The sequence below is a fragment of the Lissotriton helveticus genome, chromosome 10, assembly GCF_964261635.1.
Source record: "Lissotriton helveticus chromosome 10, aLisHel1.1, whole genome shotgun sequence".
Classification (NCBI taxonomy): Eukaryota; Metazoa; Chordata; class Amphibia; order Caudata; family Salamandridae; genus Lissotriton; species Lissotriton helveticus.
This window is the reverse complement of record NC_136071.1, coordinates 828,733,106-828,760,026: the sequence shown is the minus strand read 5'-3', so window position 1 is coordinate 828,760,026 and position 26,921 is coordinate 828,733,106. Positions and strand designations below refer to the sequence as shown.

The window sequence follows — 26,921 nt, the reverse complement described above, 5'->3', positions numbered from 1 at the left end:
CCAACCCGACCGCCGTTAGGGTCTCGGCCTCCGCCTTCATGCGGGCCATTTCATCATCATAAGAATTGGCTTGGTAGTTTGGTTTGCCCTGTTCCCGTCATGCACTGGGGCAGGAACAGACTAATTTGCATATAGCCAGGTTCTGAGCTGGGATGGTGCATTGAGCTAAAAAACGGTGATGGATTGAAACCATGATCTCTTGACTTGGTAAGAGTATTCTGCATCATTCAGAAACTCTGTCCATCACCACCCCCCTTTTCCAAAATCGGCCATTTCATCATCCGCATGCTTGCCAAACAGGGTTTCCCCAGAGAAAGGCAGATTGACCACCCGCTGCTGAGCTTCCCGTTTGAGTGATGTAAGCTGAAGCCAAGCGTGGCATCGCTGGTTGATACCATGACAGTACCCATGTGCCGGCAGAAGAGACGTATCCGCAGCCGCGCTGATGAGCTGGTTCGACACCAGCATCCCCTTCTTCAGGATCTCTTGGAAGTCCTCCTTCTCCCGGGGAAGGAACTCAGCGAATTGCTGGAGGGACTCCCATAGGGCCAGTCATATCGCCCTAGCAAAGCCGCAACGCTGGCCGCCTTCATAGCAGTATAGGCAGTCCCACAGACATATCTGCCTGCCGAGTCGATCCATCGGCTCTCCTTATCAGGAGGCACAGTAGAAGACGGGAAGGTGGCATGTTGTTTCCTAGCCGCCGTCACTATGACAGAGTCCGGAGTCGGGTCCATCCTAAGGAAGGCCGGGTCCAAATCCGGGGCCCTGTACTTCTTAAGGAGCCAGGAGGGAGCGGACTTCGTCACTGCAGGGGTGAGAAACAACTCCTCTGCAGGCTCCACCAGTCCTGGCACTAGAGGCAGTAAAGGTCGAGACAGGTGTTTTTTATGCAGTGTCTCGAAAATCACGGATGTCGTGGGGGTAGGCACCGTCACCGTGATACCTAACTTGGCTGCACCTCTCAGGAGAACATCCTGGAATGTACTGATGTCGTCCACCGGAGATACTCTCGTCCCCGGGGATCCCAACAAAGTCGGTGAGTAGGTTCTGGTCCCGGAAGAATCCGTGTGGGACCGTGATCTTCGCCTCCTGTGGCGCCGTCTTGATCTCGTTGAGGATCTGTGACGACTACGCGATCTCCCCCTCCGACCGGAGCGAGATCGCGGCCTCCTTGGCTTCGGGCGCTCCGCCGGCCTCACAGGAGCGGGCGACTTTGGCCCGGCAGGGGCCCTCGGCCGAGGGGTCCCCTTAGTGGGCGTTGGATATCGAGGCAACAAAGCCGTCCTCGGAGGAACCGGAGGAGGCCTGTCAGCCGGAAGCTGAGGTAGAGGTTGAGGTTGAGGGTGAGGCGGAAGTGGAGGCGGGGTGGGAGCCCGCAGAGGCGGTCCCCTGGGCAATGGAGGAGGGGGCGTAACCGACTTCAGCCTAGAAGGCGTATACACTTCAGAGTACACCGAGCCCGGTGAACTGCCTTCTTTCCTAGGCTGGGGCGTTGGAGAATCCCCTGTCAGCTCCAGCCACCTGCTAGACTCACTCCTGGCGCCAGAACTCCTTCGACGCCTCTTTGGCGTCGAAGAACGTCGACCTGACGGCGAGCGTCGGCCCCTCGGCGGCGACCTTCCCCTCGGCAGCGGCCTTCGCCTCGACGCCGAGCGTCTCCTCGACGCCGAACGTCTGCGTGACTTTGATGTCTCTCGACGTCGAGGATCCCCTCGACGTTCTCTTCGCCGACGGCGAATGGCGGTGTTGCCTCGACGGCGAGCGCCTACGCCCGGCCACCTCTCGACGACGACGAAATTGTCACCGGTGATCTCGACGGCGGTCTATTCAGTTCCCTCGACGCCGAGCGTCGACGCCGCTTCGACCCAGAGCCCTGGGGAGACGGGGAACAGACTGCAGTCATCCCTCTCGACGCCGTAGTCGGTGCAATCAACGCAGACGGAGAAATGGGACGTTTGCTGCTCTTCCTGCCCCTGGGGAGCCCCCTAGAGGCCTCAGCATGGACAGAGGAAGCCCTTCCAGACCCACCTTGCGCCTTCAGTCTTCTGTCTTCCAGGCCTTGGAGCCTAATCTTCATCCTATCCCTCAGGGTTCTGCTAGAGAAGCCCTGGCAGATTTCACACTCCTCTGGGACATGATATGAGGGAAGGCAGATGATGCACACCTCGTGTGGGTCCGACTTGGCCTTCTTCTTCGAGCACTCTGGGCATTTGTCAAATAATGCTGGCATATTGACAAATAAAGAGTGCACCAAGACAAACACCAGGAAGAAACACCAAAGTACTTCAAGAAAAGCACTCAAAAAAGTGAAAAATCACCAATTAAACCCTTGAAAAGGGAGAGCTCAATGCTCCAGGGTCCTGCTTGCAGGAGCCAGAAAAAAGAACTGAAAGTAAAAGGGACCTGCAGTGCACTCTGGGATACTGTGAGACTTTTGGAAAGTTCTCTTAAAGGCACAGTATCCTGTTCTGAGCCACATAATGGCAGCCTATGGGGCTTGTCTGTCCATTCCTTCCTCTCTATCATTCCTGATGATTTTGCTGAAAAAAGCAAGGGTTTCTATGTGAAGAAACCTGGATAGGCTGTGCTGTTTGTGGATTTTTGGTGGAATTTCTAGTTGAAGTACTGGACAGTGTAGCCTGTGGATATAGGCTGCATTATCTGTCTTTAAATTCTCTTGTAAGTGTCGGTGCAGTTCTGCATGTTTTGACAACTTAAGAGATTATTTTTGATTGCTCCGGGGTCCAGCACATGGGCGGGACTATTCACTAGATTATGACTATACACAGAGATCCCCTACTAGAGAAACAGGTCTCCAGGCCTATTATTGCAGCCTGGCTGTGCAGTTTTAACTGCAAATTCAACTTGTCAAGATAAACCCTTCAGATAGGCATTAACCGTCCTTTTAAATACTAACATGTCGTCCCTAAGTAGGCCATAATGCCCATAGGGCAAGGTACATTGTTTTTTAAAAGTAGGACATCAAAAAGTTTAAGTGTCAAACATTTGTTTAAAGTGAAAAGGCCCTTAAAGCTATAGTCACTGGTGACTATGTACTATCATTGGCACTTTCATGGCACTATTCCTGCTTAAAAAAACTTAAATTTCTTTTTAATTTGATTTTAGTCATTTTATTAAATTTTACTACATTGTTCTAATTAGTTTTGAGACTTTTAATGTTTTGCATTTTGACTTCATAACTATTTGGTACTGCATAATTACATCACATATTGCTTCATGTTAAGCCTGTCTCCTCTGTGCAATAACTACCAGGGAGTTCAGCTCTGGAGAATTTAGTGACTTTGAGGTTCATATTGACAAGGCCAGATCATAGCTTGTGGTGAATGCGTACCCCCCCCCCCCCCTTAACTAACACACCAATTTCTTACAGCCACATAACCACGCTAAACAAGTAAAGACTTGTAGGCTTAAGGTCCACCCACCAGGGTAAAACAGTTAGAGAAGAGTGGCTGTGGTCACACACTCACAACAAGGGTGTGATCAACATCCTATATTTTTGGATGAGTTAGAGCACAATGCTACAATTAAATGCAGTAGTGAGAAATCTGCACCTACTTTCTCTTTTACGTTACTATTTTAGAAGAGATAACAGCGGTGTATTCTGAAATGTAGACAGCTCAACATCCACATTTATTTGCACTTTGCTGGATACTAACTAGCAAGAACATGTAGGGTGCAGATCGCAGCCTGGAAACGTGAACCAGCAAACAGTAGGTTAAGAATATGATTGTACATTATTTTTTAGGTGAACATAATCTCACAGAAAACTAGATGTGTGCCAAGGACAGACTCACTGCGCTTGCAATGTTCACCGGTTGACGAGGAAATGCATTGGCAATAAAGTGAGATGGTATCTTGCAAGCTTTTTGTACATGAGGACAAGCTCCAAAATACTTTCATGCAGACAAGACAATCACATGATATTACAAGTAAAATCCTTATTTCTCACAATAATTACATTATTGTGGTAAAAACGCTACACAATTATGCCTGCCCCTGGTTAAGATGTAAGAAAATGTAAATTTACTGAAGCAAACCGTTTCCTGAAAACATGGGTTATTTCAGAGGAACCCTCTGCAGAACAATTGCCTGTCCTCGGCTACATGTGCGCTTAGAGCACCCCGCCCTCCCACTCCAAATAATCATGCAGGAGTTTCCTTCTCTCCCTACACTAGGTGCAGAAAACATTGGCAATGCCAAAAGGTCTGGCTTGAAAGGAATATTGCATGGTAATGTGAAGCATCACAAGTAGATAGCATGGAAATGGATATGTATTTGTGAGGAAACAAAACATTGTAGAATAATAATGGCGTAGGTTAAAAGGTAAGCAAAAAGTTGCCCTGGCAAGCCAGACCTAAAAATCTATGTAGGTTAATGACTGCCCTCCTCCCATCCGTTCTGCTGCCAGACAAATCCACCATAAATTATCTAAGACACTTCAATAGCTTTACAATGTCATGTGTGTGCCCCTGAAAGTTCAAACTCGGGCAGCTGGATAAATGAACAAAATGAACACATTTGCATGGAGGTGAAACACTTTTTTTGAGGAAGCACACAACTTCTGCCCAAACAAAACATGTACGCCTGGCTCCCAACAAGTAGGCAGAGCCAAAGCCCCTCTCTAGTGATGCTCACACTATTGCTTAGCGACTGCTGCGATTGGAAGCCAGACCATAAAAAGGAACCGCTCATTGAAACTAAAAAGTAGAACAGTCATCGGAATATAGTATACCACAATAGATTTTTGTCTGACACTAACACACGTGTTTTACAATAAACTTCGACTTAACGTCCAAAATTACTCACGTCAAAATATACATTAAATAATATATACTATTTACTTTCCATTACTGGAAAGAATGTTGTGAATGAAACAAGAATATATATAATAAAGTGCAAAGCTGTTCACTGAAAACAGCATGGAGAATGAAAACCGAGAACTTCATAAATAAACGAATATAACCGAATATTTGTGCAATTTTTAATTCATTTTAAATAGTGAAGTTCACTGAACATGAACACTTGATTTACTTACCAGTTGGAGAATGTCTTCATCTTTTGGCATAACACTTAATTCCAGCATGGAGCCACTGTTAAAAAACAAAGTGATGTAATGTTTACCCCAGTAATATCTTACATTAAAATTTTTTTTTAAAGACTGGTCATTATATATTTAAGGAAATCCATGATACAACACACTCTGCACTTATATTGACTATGAATCCTAATACTTACGTATGTATTGTAGGTCCCTTTCCATTCATCATGTTTTGCAGATGTATATCCTAAGTCCTGAATCATTCCTTGTAAGAAGGTTTAAATTAATTCTTTCAATAATTGAAGAAAATGTGCATTCCAGCCATAGGGAAAGAGGGCATGACATATCCGTTTTTTTGTTAATTGTTAAATGGTGGTGAGGAGAGAGAGAAAGTATGTTTTGAAGGAAGGGCACGAGTAAGCAAAAGTGATCAGGAACACGTGAACACAGACCGATCACACAATGTGCATTAAAAGGCCCAGCGGGGCTTGCCTTGCCACTGTGCATTTTCCACAACAGCTCCTGCCCTGGACTGAAAGCCTTGGCAGGTTTCTTATCCTGTTCAGGCCGGACGCATATCCACACTGACTGCCGCATCTACTGAGTGGAAGAAAGGGTCGGGTGATAGGAGACGGACCACATCATAAACAGACTGTTTACATGCTACTTTGTCACTCTTTGAAAAGTACAGACAGCATGGACATAATTATGGGTTAAGGTAGGAACATTCAAAAACGTTATCCACAAAATCCACTGATCCATGTCACTGCGCTTTACCTAGATCTGTGGTTCTGGAGATAAGCAGAGTAAACATCACAGTGCTTAAGAATAGAAGTCAGAATAATGAAAGGTAAAACAGAGAGCAAAGTGGATATGAGAGGGATACACTGGGCGAAGGAGCCATATAAACCAATTACAATTACCAAAGAGAGATCTATTCTTGATGCAACACACCACACTTCCCGACGATAATAAAATCTACTAACTGGTGCCAATAACAAGTGTTAAGACACATAAATAAGCCTTACATCTATGATAAACTCACTGGAACTGAATTGCCTCCAAAAGGTCACTATATGAGGACTGGTCAGTGTTCAAATATTGATACACCCATTCGCGCCTGGACCGCGCCCAGCGCCAGGACCCCTGGCCCCCACGAACGCCACAACGCCTGCCTCTGCTACTGCTCCAGGACCCTCCACGCACTCGACACTGGATGATCACGCACCTGCTGCCTGGCCGTCCCGAAGCGCACCCAAGGACCCTTCTCCTGCCTGAACTGCAGCTTCACCAGCATCCGGCCCGCCAACCCACCCACAGAAGAACCCAACTTTCTCAAATGCATCCTGCTCAACACCCGCTCAGCCCGCAAACACGCAGTTGAACTCTGGGACCTACTCGACACCAACGCCCCAGACGTCGCCTTCCTGACGGAGACCTGGCTGAACCCCTTCTTGGCACCAGACATCGCCATAGCCATCCCGGATGGCTACAAGATCACCCGCAAGGACCACACCAAAGGAGTAGGAGGAGGAATTGCCATTGTCCACAGAAACACTCTCAAAATCTCGACAGACTCAGAAGACACCCTCAACACCGCCGAACACTAGCACTTACAGATCTACACCGACCCCAACACCACCCTCAGAGGTACCCTCATCCACAGACCCCCTGGATCCCGACCGCAGTTCAGCTACTCCATCGCCGTCAGCATACACGCCCTCGCCTCCACGGACTACATCCTCCTCGGGGACCTGAACTTCCACCTCAAGAACAACAAAGACTCCAACTCTTCCACCCTGATCGACAACCTCGGACTCAGACAACTCGTCACAACATCTACCAACTCCGCCAGCCACACGCTTGACCGCATCTTCTCAGCAAGCTCCCACGTCTTCTTCAACCGCACCACCGAACTCCACTGGACCGACCACCGCTGCATCCACTTCACCTTCCGGAAACCCACCACACACCACCGCACATGCCTCGTCAGCACTGGAGCAAAGTCACCGAGGACAAGCTAACCACCGCCCTCGCCCAGAGCCCACCGGCAAACCCGACCGACCCAGACGCCGCAGCCCGTATCCTCAGACAGTGGATCAACGACTGTGCCAACACCCTCGCCCGCTCAAGAAGTCCTCCAACACCCACACCAGCAAGAAAGCCAGCTGGTTCACCGAAGACCTCCAGGCCTCCAAGCGAACCTGCCTAAACTCGAAAAAAACTGGATCCGTGAACGAACACCCCACAAGAACGCCACCCGCAGACACCACCACCTCATCAGATCCGCCAAAAGGACCTCCTTCAAAGACCACCTAGACAACAACGCACACAGCAGCAAAGAGCTCTTCAACATCGTGAAGGAACTCTCCAACTCCAACACCAACGACATCCCACTGTCACAAGACCTGTGCTACTCGCTGGCCACCTTCTCCCATCGCAAGATCTCAGACATCCAGCACAGCTTCGACGCCGTCACCACCCCGGCAACCTCTGAGACCCCTGCCCCCACAACCACCACCCGCACCAACCGCCTGCTCGCCTGGACCAACGACACAGTCAAGATCATGAACACCATCCACTCCGGGTCCCCGGAAGACCCCTGCCCACACCATATCTTCAACAAAGCCAGCAGCACCATCGCTCCCCATCTCCGAAAACCATCAACATCTCCTTCGAGACAGCGACCTTCCCGGAGAGCTGGAAACACGCTGAGATCAACGCCCTACTCAACAAACACAAGCCAGACCCCAAGGACCTTAAGAACTTCCGACCCATCTCCCTGCTCCCGGCGAAGGTAATCGAAAACGCCGTCAACAAGCAACTGACCAACTTCCTCGAGGAGAACAGAATCCTGGACCCGTCCCAGTCCTGGTTCCGCAGCACTAAAACTGCCCTCATCGCCGCCACCGACATCAGGACCCTGCTTGAAAACGGAGAAACCGCGGTCCTCATCCACCTGGACCTGTCAGCCGTCTTCAACACGGTCTGCCAACACATTCTACGAACACGCTTCCATGATGCCGAAATCCAAGAGAAGGCCCTGGACTGGATCACCTCCTTCCTCTCCGGCAGAACACAGAGCGTCTGCCTCCCCCCCTTCCGCTCCGAAGCCACCGAGATAATCTGCGGCGTACCCCAAGGCTCATCCCTCAGCCCAACGTTGTTCAACGTCTACGTGGCACCGCTCGCCCACGTCGCACGACCTCAACATCATCTACGCCGACGATGCCCAGCTGATCCTGTCCCTCACCAAAGACCCCCACACCACCAAAGCCAACCTCCACGAAGGAATGAAGGTCGTTACCGACTGAATGAGAAACAGCCGACTGAAGCTTAACTCGGAGAAGACTGAGGGCCTCATCCTCAGATCCACCCCCTCGGCCTGGGACGACTCCTGGTGGCTGACTGCACTAGGAGCACCCCCTACACCCACTGACCACGCACGCAACCGGGGGGGGGGGGGGGGGGGTGTACTCGACTCCAGCCTTTCCATGACGAAGCAGGTCAACGCCCTCTCCTCCTCCTGCTTCAACACCCTCCGCATGCTTCGCAGAATATTCAAGTGGATCCCCACCGAAACTAGAAGGACGGCACCCAGGCCCTCGTCAGCAGTAGACTGGACTACAGAAATGCACTCTACGCAGGAGCCCCGGCCAAACTCCTGAAACGGCTCCAACGCATCCAGAACACCTCAGCACGCCTGATCCTCGACATCACACCTTACTTGATACCTGCACTGGCTCCCCATCAACAAGAGGATAACCTTCAAGCTCCTCATCCACTCATCCACAACACCGGACCAGCGTACCTCAACAGCCGACTCAGCCTCTACACCCCCACCCGCCAGCTCCGCTCCACAGACCACGCCCTCGCCACTGTCCCCCGCATCCGAAGAGTGATCGCCGGCGGCAGATCATTCTCCCACCTCGCCACCAAGACATGGAACACGCTCCCCATCCTCCTGCGGCAGACTGAAGACCTCTTAACCTTTAGGAGACTTCTCAAGACCTGGCTCTTCGAACAGTAGCAGCCCCCCCCTCCCCAGCGCCTTGAGACCCTCACGGGTATGTAGTGCGCTTTATAAATGCTATGATTGATTGATTGATACACCAGATATAAAATAGGGACACCATTGCAAAAACCACATAATGACGCACCGGTGCCACCACAGTCATACACATGGTCAAACACACCAGCACCAGCATCTGCAAAGGAGCTAACATGCGCGCAAATACAGCAAAGCGAGAAGGAGAATATCAAGTCTGGAAATTCCCTGAACCTGTACTCAATAGGCATAAAATTCCAGGCCACTGACAAAAAATGCTCAGACAACAAAATCACCATGCACAGAGACAAGGGAACAAGGTCCATCCATTCCAGGCACTAGCTAATCTGGATCAAAGTCACTAAAATATGGAGAATTTGGGCAGAAAATTAAACTGACAAAGTAGCTTAAGATTCTGAATGTCATCATTGAAGCGATAAAGATATGTGACAGGCATACGCCCTTCTGGAAGAGGGGCTGAGTGAATGCAACATCTGGGCTGTCAGCTCGGATAGAAAGGATTAGAATGGCTGATAAACCTATTTCTCAGAATCATAAAGTCACTAAGTCTACACAAACAGAGTCAACAGAGACACCTTTAGGTGCATAGTAGAATTGTATACCAGTCAGGATTTCACAAACCTCCTGGAAAGTCATATAATCACAGATAAGTAAGGCCCTACAAGTTTATGGTTGGAAAAATGGATCAACACGGATGGGACTAGCGTGAAATTCATAGACATGATACAAATTTAGAATTAACATTATTAATAAAGATTCAAGAAAAAGAAAACTATGATAATACATCTTTATAAACCCAAGGACTAAGAGGGGGAGTGTGTGTATGGTTAGATAAATAACCTGCAGCAAGATAACAGCGCAAAACGATCCCAGAGCTCTGCTAAACCCACAAGAGTAATCTGTGTTGAGCTGCAGGCAGTAGGCTCGCATCCAGTCTGCTACCATTGGTCCTGGTGGTGTTTGTCTTGTGCGTCAGGGAGAGGTTAAGTTGGTTGACATCAGCATAGGAGATGACAGTGATGTCATGTGAACGAATGATGTTGGCGAGCTGGGTGATGTATATAATGAAAAACGTGGGACTGAGGGAAGATCTGTGGGACGCTGCATATCACTCTCTTGGTCTCTGATGTGAAGGGTGACAGCCTTACCCTTTTGGTTCTTTCCGTGTAAAAGGACCAGATCAATTTGAGAGCAGATCCTTGTATGCCAATCTTGTGGAGTCTTCTGTTGAGGGTTTGATGGGAGACGGCATTGAAGGCCGGGAGAGATCAAGTAGGATGAGAGTAGCTATTTCTCCGCGGTCCAGGATGATTCGAAGGTTGTCAGTGGTTCTTTCTGAATCCTGATCGAGTGCTGCCTAGGAGATGATGAAGTTCGAGGTGGGTTGTGAAAGATCCTGCTTCCATGGCACAACATGGTTTATGTTTTGCTAACCTGCCCAATAGCCCCTCAGCTTCTAAAGTAAAACTCAATAAACCTATTGTGAAAGAAGAAATACTGGTTGTCATAGGCAGTGTGCATCCCTCTATAGCTCCAGGCCCACATGTTTACACAGCATCCAGCACTCAGTTGATACAGGTTTACAAGTAGATCGTTAAAAAGAAAAAAGTCACCACGTCGATGTCGGAATCCACAATTTTCCTGATTTTGAAACAGGGTAAGCCTCCAGATAGCTGTGCACTGTGCAGGCTGATTACACTGTTTAAAATAGATGGTAAAATGCTAGCCAAAATACTAGCAGATAGGCTACAAATGATTCTTAAAGAACTGACATACCCAGATCAACCAGACTTCATAACAGACAGACAAACTAGAAATAGCACTAAGAAAACTCTAACTAGAGGATGAAAAAGCATGTGAAAGGGTAGATTGGGACTTCATGGATGGACTTCTGAGGAAGATCGGCCTAGAAGAATATATGCAAGGTTGGATAACAGCTGGATATAAGGAATCCAAAGCTAAAAACAGGGTCAATAGCAAACCCTCCAATTAGCGAGACATTAAAAGAGACACCAGACAGAGCTACCCTCTCTCGCCGCTCCTTTTTGCCAGACACTAGAACCCTTGCCGCAAGAAATGAGACAGCTCATCAATTAAAGGGATTGGATTAGAAATAGACTAATTCAAACTCACCGTGGATGATATTTTGGTCTCTTTCAAAAACCCTGCTGGCTCGCGGCCACCCCTGATCTTCAAAGTGGAGGAATTCCAAGCAATATTGGGACTTAAAATAGAGTGAAACACATCCAAGGCCCTTAATATCTCAATCCCTTAAAATAATAATTCCATTTCTACAGCAGAGAACCCCTTGAGTTGGGCTGAATCTACAATCTCTTTAATGGGACTGGATCTAGGGATATCATTCACAATAAATAAAGAAGCGAACCTACAAAAATTAAAGAGGACGTTGTGGAGAGTCCTGCATGAGTGGAGTACCAAAATGTTCTCTTGGATGGGCCGTGTCGAGGCTGTCAAGATGACAATGTTGTCTATAATACTATACCTCTTTCAGACATTCTCCTTACAGATAAAAAAAAATATCATAAAGAAGCTACAGTAGCACTGTATGGCCTTGATCTGTCAAAATAATTAAAAGGATTAGTCCGGGCCAATGCTCTTTGCATCATAGGGGTGCCAAATCTCCTTACATAACAAAAATGCATTTAAACCAAAAAAGAGCAGGAGTAAGTCATAAAATCTGAAGATCTCATACCAGTACACAAGTCAAGGGCTGATCCTAGATCAAGGGCTGTATACGGATTGGTAGTGGAAAAAGGGAAACTTCTGTATTTCCTGAGCATTAATGGGCAACTTGCAAATAAATATTATTACATGAAAATTGTTCATGACACTCCCTGATCAAGCAACACTTCTACAGCCTTTAACAGTTACATAAAAGCCCCTTAATTGTGCAACCTAATATTGTAATTAAGGCAGTTCTTTGTTGGGAATATAGATCTAACATCTAACCATGGGACAGGCACAAAATGATCAAGACCTTGATCAAGGTTACCTTATCTGAATCTTTGTCAGCCTCGGCATGACAAATTTAGGCTGTCTACTTTTTATACTAGATGCTTGAATCTTTTACACCATGCTGATTTAAAACAGTATTATGATGAAACGCGATGATGTATTTGTGTGTACCGAAGCAATAAAAGATGTTGTAATAAAACGTATCCTACATTAGCAGTCAAATCAGTCAATTGCATGATCAGATCTCTAAGATTACCATAGAGTCAACAGTTTCGAAATCCTTGGTGCTACTTCAAAGAGGACTAGTGCAAAGTTGTGTTCAGAACGTGCACTAAAGGCCCTAGAGGAGCGAGTTACTGAACTTCAGTAATGCTTTATCTAGTAAAGACTTTCTAGCTGTCAATTCCTTACCGTAGAATGATATCCCGAGGCGTCAGAAAGGATCTGGAAATTTTTCCTGAGCAGTACCCCTATGTGCAGGTAGGTGGTATCGCTCGCGTCTGTGGCCACCACCCCAGCGCACAGTTGTCAATTACTTTGCGCGCATTTCCACACCAGAAGCGCAGAGCCACAAAGTAATCTACCACTGGTGTGGAATACTAGGGCCCCTTAAGGGGTAAGCCCTGTCCCTTGAAATCTGTTCGCAGAGCGAGGAGGCTTGGAGGGTCGGGTAAGGAATCTGCGGCTAGAGAAGGTTCTCTGCCAAAAAAGGCGTTAGTGAAGGTAATTAACTTGTTCATCTGATACAGACTTCTAGCCACAGATTAATTGCCTTAGAATAGATACCCAACGAATACATTCCCGGAGGTGGGTCTGCAGACCAATTTCATATGAGGAAGTCCTGCAGGACCGAACAGATAAAGTGCATATACCTACAGACCTGACTGTCCAGGCAGTAGTGTTTGGTAAACGTGTGCGGGGAAGTCTACATTGTTGCCTGGTAGATGTCCAGGACTGGAACTCTGCTAGCTAACGCAGTGGTTGCAGCTTTAGCTCTGGTGGAATGAGCATGCAAACCGTAAGGGGGTTGTTTCTTAGCCAATGCGTAGCAGATTTTAATACAGAACGATCCATCGTGTGATGGTCCCCTTTTGTACAGCCCAAACTTTCTTCGCTCAGACACACTGCACGAAGAGTCCACCTGGAACTCTCGTCTGCAGTCGAGGTAGAACAACAACGCTCTTTTTAAGTCCAGATGGTGAAGTCGCTCCTCTTCTTTGGAGGGATGAGGCGGAGTGTAAAAAGTAGGCAGAGTGTTGGATTTGCCTACATGAAAGGGACCACCTTCAGAAGAAAGGAAGCTCTCGGACGAAGCATCAGTTTGTCGGGGTAGATGGTCAGATAAGGAGGCTTGGATGGCATGGTCTGAAGCTCACTGACACGCTGGGCAGATGTTATAGCCACGAGGATGACAGTCTTGATGGTTAGGGAGCCTGAGAGGACAGCTGTGCATGGTCTGAAAACGAGAGCACATAATGAAAGTGAGGATGAGATTGAGGTCCCACTGGGGCATAAATAAAGGGAGAATGTGGCAAACAATGTTTTAAACCTTTCAGAAACCTACTTACAATAGTAAATTTGATAAGGGATGGCTGATCAGGAAACCGCAGAAAAACTAAAATGGCAGAGAGATAGCCCTTCAGCGTGCCCAGAGCAGAGCCTTGCTGGGCAAAGGAAAGGATAAAACGGAAAACCTGAGAAAGGGGGCAGAAAGAGGATCGATTTGTCTTTCTGTACAACATGCCACATATTTTTTTTTCAGCAGGTGTAAACGGTCTTGGCGCCTGGCTGCCAAGATAACGTTACAGACTTCGGGAGTTAAATCAAAAGCTGTCAACTGTCTCCGCTCATTCTCCTCCCATGAAAGCAAATTATTGTCTGGTTTGGGGGGGAGAACACTCCTCTGCTGCATCGACAGAAAACCCTCTCGAAGGGGCAGCCTGATCGAAGGACCAATAGCCATGCTCAACAGCTCGGGATACAAGACTCTCCGTGCCTGTCCGGAGCCACGAGGATGACTTGGCCACGAGGATGACTTGGGGCCAGTCATTCCTGATCTTCTTGAGAACTCTGGGCAGAAGCAGTAACAGGTGGAACGGCGTACTGAAGGTCTGAGCTTGACCCGAGATGAAAAGTGCCTTCGAGCGAGAGCCGCCTTGAAAACAGTGTACAGAACTGCTTACATCGTACATTCTAATCGGTTGCAAACAGATCAAATCAAGACTCTCCCCACTGCTGAAAGAGACCTTGCATCACCTATGGATGGAGACATCATTTTTGATCTGCTAGGCATCTGTAGCTGAGTTCGTCCTCTATAGCATTCAGAGAGCCCCCAGATGTTGAACCACCAGGGATATGCCCTGCTGCTCCAGCCATGTCCACAACAACACCCGTCCTGTTTGTTGCAGTACCACATGGTGGTAGTGATGTCCGCGAACACTTGCACTAGCCTTTTCTACATGGAGGAGAGAAAGGTTTTCAATGCCAATTGGATTGTTCAGAGCTCAATCAGGTTGCTATGGAGTCTGGATCTGCCAGAGACCAGAGTCCTCTGATCTCAGCGTCTCCCAGATGGCCACCCCATCCCAGGAGTGACGCATCTGTCCCCCAGCGCTTTGAGACCCTCACGGGTATGTAGCGCGCTTTAGAAATGCAGTGATTGATTGATTGATTGATCTGGTTGGGGAAGGGAGAGGGGTTTTCCGCTGAACCAATCACAGTTCGTAAACCACCACTGCAGGTCTTTTACAGTTCCCTCCAAGATCTGGACCATGTTTGAGAGATTCCTCTGATGCTGCGCCCACTAGATCTTCAGGTCCACTGCAGAGCCTGCATATGCCAACAGGCATGCAGTACCCCGAGTGCTAATTCACAGGAATAGGGCTCAGGCTCCGGCTTGGAAGTCATGGCTCTGGTTGGCGAAAAACATCTGGGTTTACACCAGAGTCGGATGTAAATGGGATTAGCGTCAGGACTATCGACCTCGGGACGGCGCTGGGGAAGGTTGACATGACACGACCAGCGTGATCTGGATTCATCTTTGGGCCCCTGGAGCCCAACTGAACCCAGAGCTGCAGAAGTGTATCCAGTAGGGGCCCGGAGGCATGCTGGAAGGAATGGGCCACCCAAATAGGAGGTGTATAGCCTCATAAAATACTCTCACTTGGACTGGGGTTGTTTTGGCTCCCAGAAACTCGGGGAGGAGTGGAGTGAGCCCAGGAGCTGGCTCAATCATAGAGCCCAGCCTCGTGTGGTTTTCCCTCATCTCGTCGGCCAACTGATGAGGTGAAGTAGAAGCACGCTTTGACGACTTCGATTTCTTGTGGCGGGACTTGCCCAAATGGCCCGACGACTTCGAGTGCAATGAGCTTCTCGGCTACGGAACCGCTACCGGGACCTTCTTCTCAACCAGGAACTGGATCATCGCAGCGTCACACATCGAGCTGGCAGGTGCTTCAAGGATTGCTCCCTCACGGTCTTTGAGTGCATGGCACGGCAATCAGAGCCAGCCTTCGGGTTGTGGTCGTGCTCGAGGCACTAGAAGCATACAAGGTGCAATTCTGTCACTGACATTGAGCAGTGGCAGGCACCGCAAGGCTTGAAGACGGCCTGCCACTCCATGAGAAAAAAAAAACTCAAAACCCTTTGACAAAGCGTCAAAAAAGGCTAGTCAAAAATTGACATGGAGTAGCTCTTCCCAGATCCGCGCTGGCTGGCTAGAAAAAAAAAAGAACGGACATCAACGTGCTGAGGTAGGGAATATATAGCACTGTGTCCGCCAATTCCATTGCAAACGCCATGCGGAGCCGAACTACGCCACCTACTGGCACACAGGGGTACTGCTCAAGACAAATTTCCAGATCCAGTCTGACTAATGGGGAAAACTCTACTGTAAGTTATCTGCGGCTAGAAGTCTCTATGAGATTGCCTGGCAAGGAAGCAGGTGTCAAACTTCGAACTGCTGTGCACTATGTACATTTCTGTGGTTTATAGTTCCGGAAGAAGTTAGGAGTGGGAAGGAGGGTGGTGTAAGGCATTTTAAATTAAATTAACAAAAGGTAGACAATATATGTAATTAAAAGGGAGAAAGGGGGTTCACTCTGTTTCATCTTTAAAGTAAAATGGTTAAGAACGGTAGAAATGATGGGATGTTCCAGGGATTCTTGGGTTAACTTTTGAAATTACATTTATTAAAAAATAAATGTAAGCAGCAGCTAGGGGTCGCAGCTCAAGGATCAACCCTACCCTCACCCCGATGAATTAAAACAATATTAAACCAAAGGAGACTAAAAACTATTGTGTGCAAGCCTAAGGGAGCAAGTCAAGTTCAAAGGGGCAACTATTAAGACAAGTTTAGGGGGCACGGCTTTATTACGTTTAGTGGCATGCAAGGGATTCTCAATTGGGGTTCGTTGATGTCAAGGTTAAATAAGGAAATGAGAATCAAGTCAGTGGTAAACATCTATACAATACAATACATTCAATACAACTCATTCACTGAGCTGGAGGAAATTGGTCCTCCTGTGAGTCACTCTTTGAAGTCAGCCACCATCTAAATTAATGTTATTTTTCCAAATTGTCAAAATTGTGAAATAAAGAACCCGAAGAAGTGGATACATAATTCATCATGATAGCCATTTTCAAAGGTATGTTACGTTTTATTGTAACATAGCATAAAAGAGCTCTACATTCTCATCTTTGGAAAACTAACCAGCAATGCCTAACAATTTGGAGGAATGGGTATTTAATCAATTGGACTAAAAGTTACCTGAAAATATGCTTAACTACCAATCTTCCAAATATAACTTTTGCCTTGGCATCCAAGTCTAGGCAGTATTTTTTCTACATATAAATAAAGGTAAACAGGTGCCCCTCCTGCAGATCTCAACAGGCATCCCCTCTCAAGAAAGTAGCAGTTGCTGCTCTGCCCCTAGTAAAATGTACAACAACCCCTTTGAGGCAGAGGCTTGTTTCCTGCTTCACTGTACACCCTAATGCATGCAGTTATCCTCTTTGAAAATACTACCAAAGGGAACAAAATGCTGTCTGTCCACCCTGTACAGCTGACATCTGGAAAGAGAATTAGTAATACTCTTGGGATTCAACCTGTGCAGCCTCTCCTCCATCTAGAAGATGCAACAAGGCAAGAATTACGGCAATTTCGTATATTGGTTCAAAACTAAAATTCAGATACCACTTTTGGAAGGAAACATGGCTTCATCCTTCATCTTAACCTCTTAGTACAGTTTGTATGACAGCCTGCCAAAAATGCTTGTGACTTCTACAACTGTTCCAAATACTGTAACTGCCACCAGGAAAAGAACAATTCTTCTCCAGTATTAGGGGTGTCTTTCATAGATTCACATGCTTGAATAGAATAGAAAACAGTAACCTCCGAGAGCTGAGATTGCTAAGCACATATGGCAAGCAAGACAGTAATAATAATAATACAGTCATGTAAAACATCATAGCAATCACAGCAAAAAGAACAAGGAGGGGGGAACAGAGGCTCACCTTAATGGAAACTATGGCGAAGCACTGCCTATCCCACAGCGGTATCCGCTTCATTGATGGCATCCAAACAGTAATGCTTGGTGAAGTAGTGCCAGCTGGACCATGTCGCTGCACGGCAAATCTGATGAAGAGGCACACCAGCAAACAAGGCGGTGGAAGAAGACATCGCCCTCGTAGAATGAGCCCTCACTGAAGTCTGCAATGGTTTGCCAGCTTGTTGGTGGCAGAAGGCAATGGCTGAAGAAAGCCACCGGGCAATAGTTGGCTTGGAAACTGGATGGCCCTTACGCAGTCGTCCGTAGGCAATGAACAGTAGGTCGGACTTGCGGAAGGGGGCAGTTCTGGCAATGTAAAATTGAATTTATTTACAACAAGGGGTGGTGATGGACAGAGTCTCTGAATTAAGCAGAGTACTCTCACCCAGTCAAGAGATCAGGGCTAGATCCAACACCGTTTTTTAGCTCATTGCACCATCCCAGTTTCAGAACCTGGCTGTATGCAAATTAGTCTGTCCGTGGCCCAGTGCATCATGGGAACAGGGCAGACCAGACTACAAAAGCCAATTCTTACACTGGGAAGGAAACAAGCTTCCGGGGACCGGTTTCTGCCATTTCAGGCGTCTTCGGCCCGGCTTGCTTGAATCCTGATGGTGCAATGAGCAAGGGACTCACATCTGAGTATATCCTTCCACGCTTAGGGTGGACAAAATTATTTACAACAAGGGGTGGTGATGGACAGAGTCTCTGAATTAAGCAGAGTACTCTCACCCAGTCAAGAGATCAGGGCTAGATCCAACACCGTTTTTTAGCTCATTGCACCATCCCAGTTTCAGAACCTGGCTGTATGCAAATTAGTCTGTCCGTGGCCCAGTGCATCATGGGAACAGGGCAGACCAGACTACAAAAGCCAATTCTTACACTGGGAAGGAAACAAGCTTCCGGGGACCGGTTTCTGCCATTTCAGGCGTCTTCGGCCCGGCTTGCTTGAATCCTGATGGTGCAATGAGCAAGGGACTCACATCTGAGTATATCCTTCCACGCTTAGGGTGGACAAAATTATTTACAACAAGGGGTGGTGATGGACAGAGTCTCTGAATTAAGCAGAGTACTCTCACCCAGTCAAGAGATCAGGGCTAGATCCAACACCGTTTTTTAGCTCATTGCACCATCCCAGTTTCAGAACCTGGCTGTATGCAAATTAGTCTGTCCGTGGCCCAGTGCATCATGGGAACAGGGCAGACCAGACTACAAAAGCCAATTCTTACACTGGGAAGGAAACAAGCTTCCGGGGACCGGTTTCTGCCATTTCAGGCGTCTTCGGCCCGGCTTGCTTGAATCCTGATGGTGCAATGAGCAAGGGACTCACATCTGAGTATATCCTTCCACGCTTAGGGTGGACAAAATTATTTACAACAAGGGGTGGTGATGGACAGAGTCTCTGAATTAAGCAGAGTACTCTCACCCAGTCAAGAGATCAGGGCTAGATCCAACACCGTTTTTTAGCTCATTGCACCATCCCAGTTTCAGAACCTGGCTGTATGCAAATTAGTCTGTCCGTGGCCCAGTGCATCATGGGAACAGGGCAGACCAGACTACAAAAGCCAATTCTTACACTGGGAAGGAAACAAGCTTCCGGGGACCGGTTTCTGCCATTTCAGGCGTCTTCGGCCCGGCTTGCTTGAATCCTGATGGTGCAATGAGCAAGGGACTCACATCTGAGTATATCCTTCCACGCTTAGGGTGGACAAAATTATTTACAACAAGGGGTGGTGATGGACAGAGTCTCTGAATTAAGCAGAGTACTCTCACCCAGTCAAGAGATCAGGGCTAGATCCAACACCGTTTTTTAGCTCATTGCACCATCCCAGTTTCAGAACCTGGCTGTATGCAAATTAGTCTGTCCGTGGCCCAGTGCATCATGGGAACAGGGCAGACCAGACTACAAAAGCCAATTCTTACACTGGGAAGGAAACAAGCTTCCGGGGACCGGTTTCTGCCATTTCAGGCGTCTTCGGCCCGGCTTGCTTGAATCCTGATGGTGCAATGAGCAAGGGACTCACATCTGAGTATATCCTTCCACGCTTAGGGTGGACAAAATTATTTACAACAAGGGGTGGTGATGGACAGAGTCTCTGAATTAAGCAGAGTACTCTCACCCAGTCAAGAGATCAGGGCTAGATCCAACACCGTTTTTTAGCTCATTGCACCATCCCAGTTTCAGAACCTGGCTGTATGCAAATTAGTCTGTCCGTGGCCCAGTGCATCATGGGAACAGGGCAGACCAGACTACAAAAGCCAATTCTTACACTGGGAAGGAAACAAGCTTCCGGGGACCGGTTTCTGCCATTTCAGGCGTCTTCGGCCCGGCTTGCTTGAATCCTGATGGTGCAATGAGCAAGGGACTCACATCTAAGTATATCCTTCCACGCTTAGGGTGGACAAAATTATTTACAACAAGGGGTGGTGATGGACAGAGTCTCTGAATTAAGCAGAGTACTCTCACCCAGTCAAGAGATCAGGGCTAGATCCAACACCGTTTTTTAGCTCATTGCACCATCCCAGTTTCAGAACCTGGCTGTATGCAAATTAGTCTGTCCGTGGCCCAGTGCATCATGGGTACAGGGCAGACCAGACTACAAAAGCCAATTCTTACACTGGGAAGGAAACAAGCTTCCGGGGACCGGTTTCTGCCATTTCAGGCGTCTTCGGCCCGGCTTGCTTGAATCCTGATGGTGCAATGAGCAAGGGACTCACATCTGAGTATATCCTTCCACGCTTAGGGTGGACAAAATTATTTACAACAAGGGGTGGTGATGGACAGAGTCTCTGAATTAAGCAGAGTACTCTCACCCAGTCAAGAGATCAGGGCTAGATCCAACACCGTTTTTTAGCTCATTGCACCATCCCAGTTTCAGAACCTGGCTGTATGCCCGGAAGCTTGTTTCCTTCCCAGTGTAAGAATTGGCTTTTGTAGTCTGGTCTGCCCTGTTCCCATGATGCACTGGGCCAGGGACAGACTAATTTGCATACAGCCAGGTTCTGAAACTGGGATGGTGCAATGAGCTAAAAAACGGTGTTGGATCTAGCCCTGATCTCTTGACTGGGTGAGAGTATTCTGCTTAATTCAGAGACTCTGTCCCTCACCACCCCTTGTTGTAAATGTAAAATTGAAGGCATCGTTTGATGTCCAAAGATTGCAAGCGCTGCTCCGCCGGAGACTTTGGGTCCGGAAAGAAAGTTTTGAGGAACACAGGCTCATTCAAATGAAAATCCGTAGGTACTTTAGGTAGGAAGGAGGTGTTAGTGCGGAGCGCCACCCCGTTAGGTTTGAACTGAAGATAAGGCGGCTTGATAGTGAAAGCGTGAAGGTCGCTCACGCGACGAGATGAGGTCAAAGCCAAAAGTAGCGCAACCTTCCAGGTGAGGAATTTGATATCCGCTTTATGGATAGGTTCAAATGGGGACTTTATAAGTGGAGATAGTACAACATTGAGGTGCCAAGATGGAGGAGGGCGCCGAACAGGTGGGAACTTACGGAAAAGCCCTTTGAATAATTGATGTATGATCCTGGATGAACAGAGGGAAGAAGAGCCATCATGTCGGAAACGAGATATTGCAGCTAAGAAAACTCTCAGTGTAGCATGAGAGAGTCCTGACTGAGCGAGGCTCAAGAAGAATGGAAGAAGCTGCTCTGGAGTGGAATGGATGGGATGGATATTGGCTGTAGCGCACCAATGACAGAATCTCTTCCACTTGAGTTTGTAAGTTTTGATGGTAGACGGAGCCCTGGCATGAGCTAGGATGTCTCTGCATTCCTGAGATATGTTCAAATCTGCGAATTCAAGGTGCTCAGGTTCCATGCCCACAATTGTAGCGTGGAGGAGTCCGGATGGCACACTAGGCCCCTGTCCATCGTTAGGCGGTCTGGACGAGGTCTCAGAGGGAGGGGCTCGCACTGGGACAGCAGAAGCAGTTCCGAAAACCATGCCTGCCTGGGCCAACGAGGTGCGATCAACAGGATGTGGCAGGGCTGTCTCCGCATCTTCCACAGCACTCGCGGTACTAATGGGATCGGCGGAAAAGCGTAAGCGAATAGATCGTACCAGTCGATCAAAAGGGCATTCCCGCACGACCCGGGGTGGGGATGCCAACTTGCATAAGACAGGTATTTCCGATTCTCCGGTGTTGCAAAGAGGTCTAGATCTGGGTGACCCCACTGGCGAAAGACAAGATCTAGAGTCGGTTGGTGCAGTTCCCATTCGTGTGTTGAGGAAGTGGACCTGCTCAAAGAGTCCGCCAGGAGGTTGGACACGCCCGGAAGGTGGACGGCTGTCAAGGTGATGTGATGGCAGAGAGCCCAATCCCAGATTGACTGGGCCAAGTGAGACAGATGTGGAGACTTGGTTCTGGTGGTATTGTCTGTTTGGATAAGCACTGACTCCCCGTGAACTACAGGGAGGAATTACTTGAGCACTAGGAAGATCGCCATCAATTCTAGCCTGTTGATATGCCACGTGCGTTGGGGCGGAGTCCACTTGCCCTTGATGGATAGGCCTTGGAGATGAGCGCCCCACCCTTCCAGGGAGGCGTCCGTCGTTAACGTAAGATCGGGTGCGTGAATGAGGAAGGACATTCCCATTTCCAGATTCGTTGGCTGCGCCCACCAAAGCAAGCTCTTTCTCATGCGGGCTGTGACTGCCACTAGGTCGTTGAAGGACCCGGAGACCTGACGCCACTGTAAGTCCAGTTCCTCCTGAATGGGATGGGTGCGCAACCTGCAATTTGGAATCAGTGCGATACAAGATGACGCCATTCCCAAGAATGACTTTAACATTCGAACAGAAACTGACTGTTTTTTTCGAATGAGGGAGACCTGACGAAGGATCTTCTGACGTCGCTCGTTCGAGACGAACGCTTTCGAGAGCTTCGTGTCTAGGATCGCTCCCAGGAAGGTTCTGGTTTGCAGAGGCGCAAACTGTGACTTCTCGACGTTGATGGTCAACCCCAAGGACTGAAACACTTGTTGGCAAAGGCGAGTGTCCTGACAGAGCTGATGGTGGGATTGAGACTTTAGAAGGCAATCGTCCAAATATGGAAAGATTCGAACTCCTTGTAGACGCAGGTGAGCCACCACAGCGGCCAGTACCTTCGTGAACACACGAGGAGCTGATCGCAGCCCGAAGGGCAGGACTTGGAACTGAAAATGCATTGGTCCCACCTTGAAACGCAGGTACTGGCGATGTCGTTTGATAATTGGGACATGAAAGTATGCGTCCTGAAGGTCTATGGTGGTCATGAAATCCTCGCTGGATAGAAGACGCAGGATTTCCAGTAACGTCAGCATGCGGAACGATTGGGACTTTAGGAACTGGTTGAGAGTCCTCAAATCCAGAATGGGTCGTCAATCTCCGGTCTTCTTGAGTATGAGGAAGAATCGAGAGTAAAACCCCTTCCCTCTTTGATGTTTCGGGACCACTTCGACTGCACCTTTTGAAACAAGAAGACGGACCTGATGGTAAAGCTCCTCGAGATGTGGAGGAGGTGGGCCACGAGGTGGAGTACAAGGAGGAATCTCTACGAACTCTAGGGTATGACCCCGTCGTACAATGTCCAAAACCCAGCGGTCCGAGGTGATCGAGGACCACTGAGAATAAAACGGAGAGATTCGACCTCCAACAGTTTGAGGGTGACAAAAGTCATTGGCGTTTAGGATTGGATCCACGATAAGAAGACTTTCCTCTGTAGGGTCTGGAGGGCTGCTGACGAGATTGCTGATTGGGCGTGTAACGTTGGCCGCTCTGATTGTAGGAGCGGTATTGCTGCCCACCTCGAACGTTGGAAGGGGTGCCGCGTCTGCGTGCACCTCGAAAGGACTGCTTCCGAAATTGCAACGTGCCCAAAGACTTTGCCGTATCAGTGTCCTTCTTAATGGACTCCAGGGCGTCATCGATATGGGATCCGAAAAGCGATTCCCCATCATAGGGCATATCCAGTATTTTGGATTGGACTTCCTGCCGGAAGGAGGTGGACTTTAACCAGCCCTGTCGTCGGAGTGCAGCCGCACTTGCAAGCAGATGGAAACTTGTGTTAGCAATATCGACTGCGCAGTCGATCATTTCTTCCGACGCCCTCTGACCATCGCGAAGAATCTGTTGAGCGTCAGCCTTGGAAGCATCAGGTATGAGGGTCATCAACTCTGAAATGTCCGACCACATCTGCCGGTCATAACGTCCCAAGATGGCTAAGGCATTGGCTGCCCGGACAGATGTTGAAGCCATAGTTGAAAACTTGCGGCCAATAGCATCTAGGCGTCGACCCTCTCTATCAGGAGGGGCTGTGATTGGAGACGCTGGGTTCCGTGCTCGACGCTGTGCAGCCTGAGTCACTACAGAGTCCGGCTTGGGGTGAGAAATCAGGCAAGCTGGAGAACCAGTTGGGGCCTTGTACTTTTTCTCAAGGCGCTGTATCTGAGCAGGTAAGGAGTTTGGAGCATTCATGAGTTTAATTCCCTCCTTCCACACAAAATCGATGATAGGAATTGTGTGGACCTGCTTATAAGGTTTGTCTTTAAAATCATAAAGAAAACAATCCTCCTCGCTTTGTGATCTTGGTAATTTGAAACGCTGAGACGCTTTATCCATTAAAAGATGGAAACTGGCGATATCTACAGGACGTGACTCACCAGAGTTCCCTGGCTGAGGAGAGGGCGTCTTTACCCGGTAATCGTCCCAGTCGGCCATATCCTGGTCGCCTGCATCGTCATCCGAATTGTCAGGGACCTCTCCGTCCTCACGCTCTGGGACCGCCTCATCATCCGCATCCTGCGGGTAAACCGTTGTATGGATTCTAATGGACGTTTCAACCTGAGACGAAGTTGTAGGTGGTAGGACAGGCAGCAGAGAAGGTGGAGGTATCGCCACGGGAGCAGGAGATTGCACAGGCGTAGTCTGTGGCGTTGCTGGGAAACTGCGGTTATAATCATCCAGCATATGTTGGAGATTTGAAATCAAGGTCAATGGAATGGTAGGCATAGGAACTTGGACCAACTGCTCCTCCTGCTGAGACTCTTGGTCTCCGCCATCGTCGTCAGAATCAGAATCTTGACATTTAATTATCAAATCAGAGGGACTATGTGCCGCCCCAAACATATCCCCTTCATGTTCCGAGTCTGTGTCATGCTCAGAGGTAGTGGCAAACATTGGTGAAGGTGGTTGCGGTTCTGGATCAGATCTGTTGGCACGGAACCTTAGTGCGACGATGTGAAGAATCTGTAGTCTTCAATGGCACTAACGGCAAAGAGGCAAATTAACTCTGTGCCGCCGTCGACGGTGCCGTCGTCGTTAACGTCGACGATACTGACTTGGCTGTCGACAAAGATAATTTTGGTGAAGTCAGGGCCACTGTCGACGGGCGATCCACTGTAGACGAAGTCGTCGACGGTGCAGTCGTCGGCGCTGGTAGAGCCTCCGTAGACGGAGTTCTCGTCGACGAAACCTTGGTCGACGGTGTCTTCGTCGACGAGACCTTGGTCGACGGAGTCGACGATGACGATGAAGATTTCTTCTGGACTTTCGTCGACGAGGATTCTTTCTTCTTCGTCGACGAGGAGATGGGAATCGTCGACGGAACAGGCTTCGACGGCAACGAAACCCTCGTCGACGTGTAGGCTGTCGACGAGACTGTCGTCGACGACGAAAAGGCTTAAGTTGTAGTCAGCGTCGTCGTCGATGATGCAGGCAATGCTGTTCTTGTCATCTGAACGCTCGTAGACGCTCCCGTCGACGGCGGAACTTTAAGAGGCGTGGAAACACCTCGAGAGGCAGCAGAAGACGCCTGAGAGCCAGGTCTCGTGGGAGTAGAGGTGGTAGGAGTGGCAGAAGACACCACAGGAGCCAGAGACGAGGCCATTTTTGTCTTTTTGAGGAAAGGGGAAGGAAATTCCTGAACACTACCAAGCTTAGAGGTTGCTGTAGAAAGACCAGAATGAAAACTTTCTGCGTCAGACAGTGCAGAATCCTTGTCCTTTAGACGTTGCAGCCAAAGGAGAAGACGGCCTTCTCGGTCTTTAAGTGTCTAGTAGAAAAAGTTCTACAGAACTTGCAGCTGCCAGCCTCATGATCAGGGTATAAACAGTAGATACACTTCTGGTGGGGGTCCTTTTCAAAAAGGCGCAGCTTCCCACAAGAAGAGCAAGGTCTGAATAAAAACTTCTTACTTGGCATGTTGAGATAAACACTGGAAACTAGAAGAGTTGAGTTGAAAACTGAGCAGAGCTCAGGGAGACTCCCTTCACACGACGTGGGGTAGAAAATCTGAGGGCTTGAGCTTCTGAGGAGAAGGTTCTAGAGGGTGCTGGCGCCTGATTGGCTGTAATTTGGACTAACATAATGACACTAATGTGTTACAAATAGTTTTTCTCTTTACCTTGCATTCCTATGTAGGAATCGTTTTTAGAGGATTTCAGTTGTATTTCCTTTCTTTATCTTGTATTATGTATATATGTATTTATATATATTTAGCATTATTGCTATTTTATTTACCGTGGGACTCCTACTTCGACGACGGGGAATATTCAAGCATGTGAATCTATGAAAGACACCCCTAATACTGGAGAACAGCTTTTAGGGTTAGGTACTTCACAACTCTCTTGTTTAATCCCTTAAATAGCAGGTCCATGCATTTAACTCTTGCCAAAGTAACTCCAGATTTGCCTACTTGGAAGGTGAAGGAGAAAACTATTAACAAAAACTCTTCAAAACCAGACACAATCAGAATCTCAATCACAGTAGGTTCTTAAGGATTGCACAAACAGAAGGAAAGTGTGGCCATGCAAACTATAGTTGAAACCTGCAGACGTTCTTTGGCAGTTAAAAAGAATAATTCTTCAGGCAATGATGCTATACTGCTCGGCATTGAGACTCAGGCAGGTCATACCACGCAAACATCAGCCCCTCAAGAACCCCAACATTTAACTGAGAGACTATTCAGTAGCATCATTAGCCTCTCCTTAGTGAGCACAAAATCCATGTAGCCAGTTCTTCTTAGACATCCAAAAGGAACCCTCCTCCAATCAGTGCACCTCCAGCATAATCGAAGGTGAGGCTGAGCAATAGCCCCTCCACAAGAGCACTGCAATTCATGCTGATCAATGCACCCCAAGTTTTAAAATCAACAGATGTATCACAATCTCCCCTCAATCGTCACCACAGAGACCCCGCCCCAACCCCCTCCAGTGAAATCTTTGACATTCAAGCTGCAGCACCAACCACTCACTGCTTCCTTTGAGTTTCCCTCCTGACAC

At 48.2% G+C, this 26,921-nt stretch overlaps 1 protein-coding gene across 2 annotated transcripts in view; it reads right to left on the bottom strand.

Annotated features, from left to right (window-relative positions):
- The window catches only part of ARHGAP21 (Rho GTPase activating protein 21), a 545,637-nt gene that overhangs the window by 182,440 nt on the left and 336,276 nt on the right, over positions 1-26,921 (bottom strand). For both annotated transcript variants that reach the window (XM_078663440.1, XM_078663441.1), the window contains one exon: positions 5,060-5,114. In XM_078663440.1, coding sequence (XP_078519566.1) covers positions 5,060-5,114 — 55 coding nt within the window. The remainder of the gene's footprint in view (positions 1-5,059; positions 5,115-26,921) is intronic.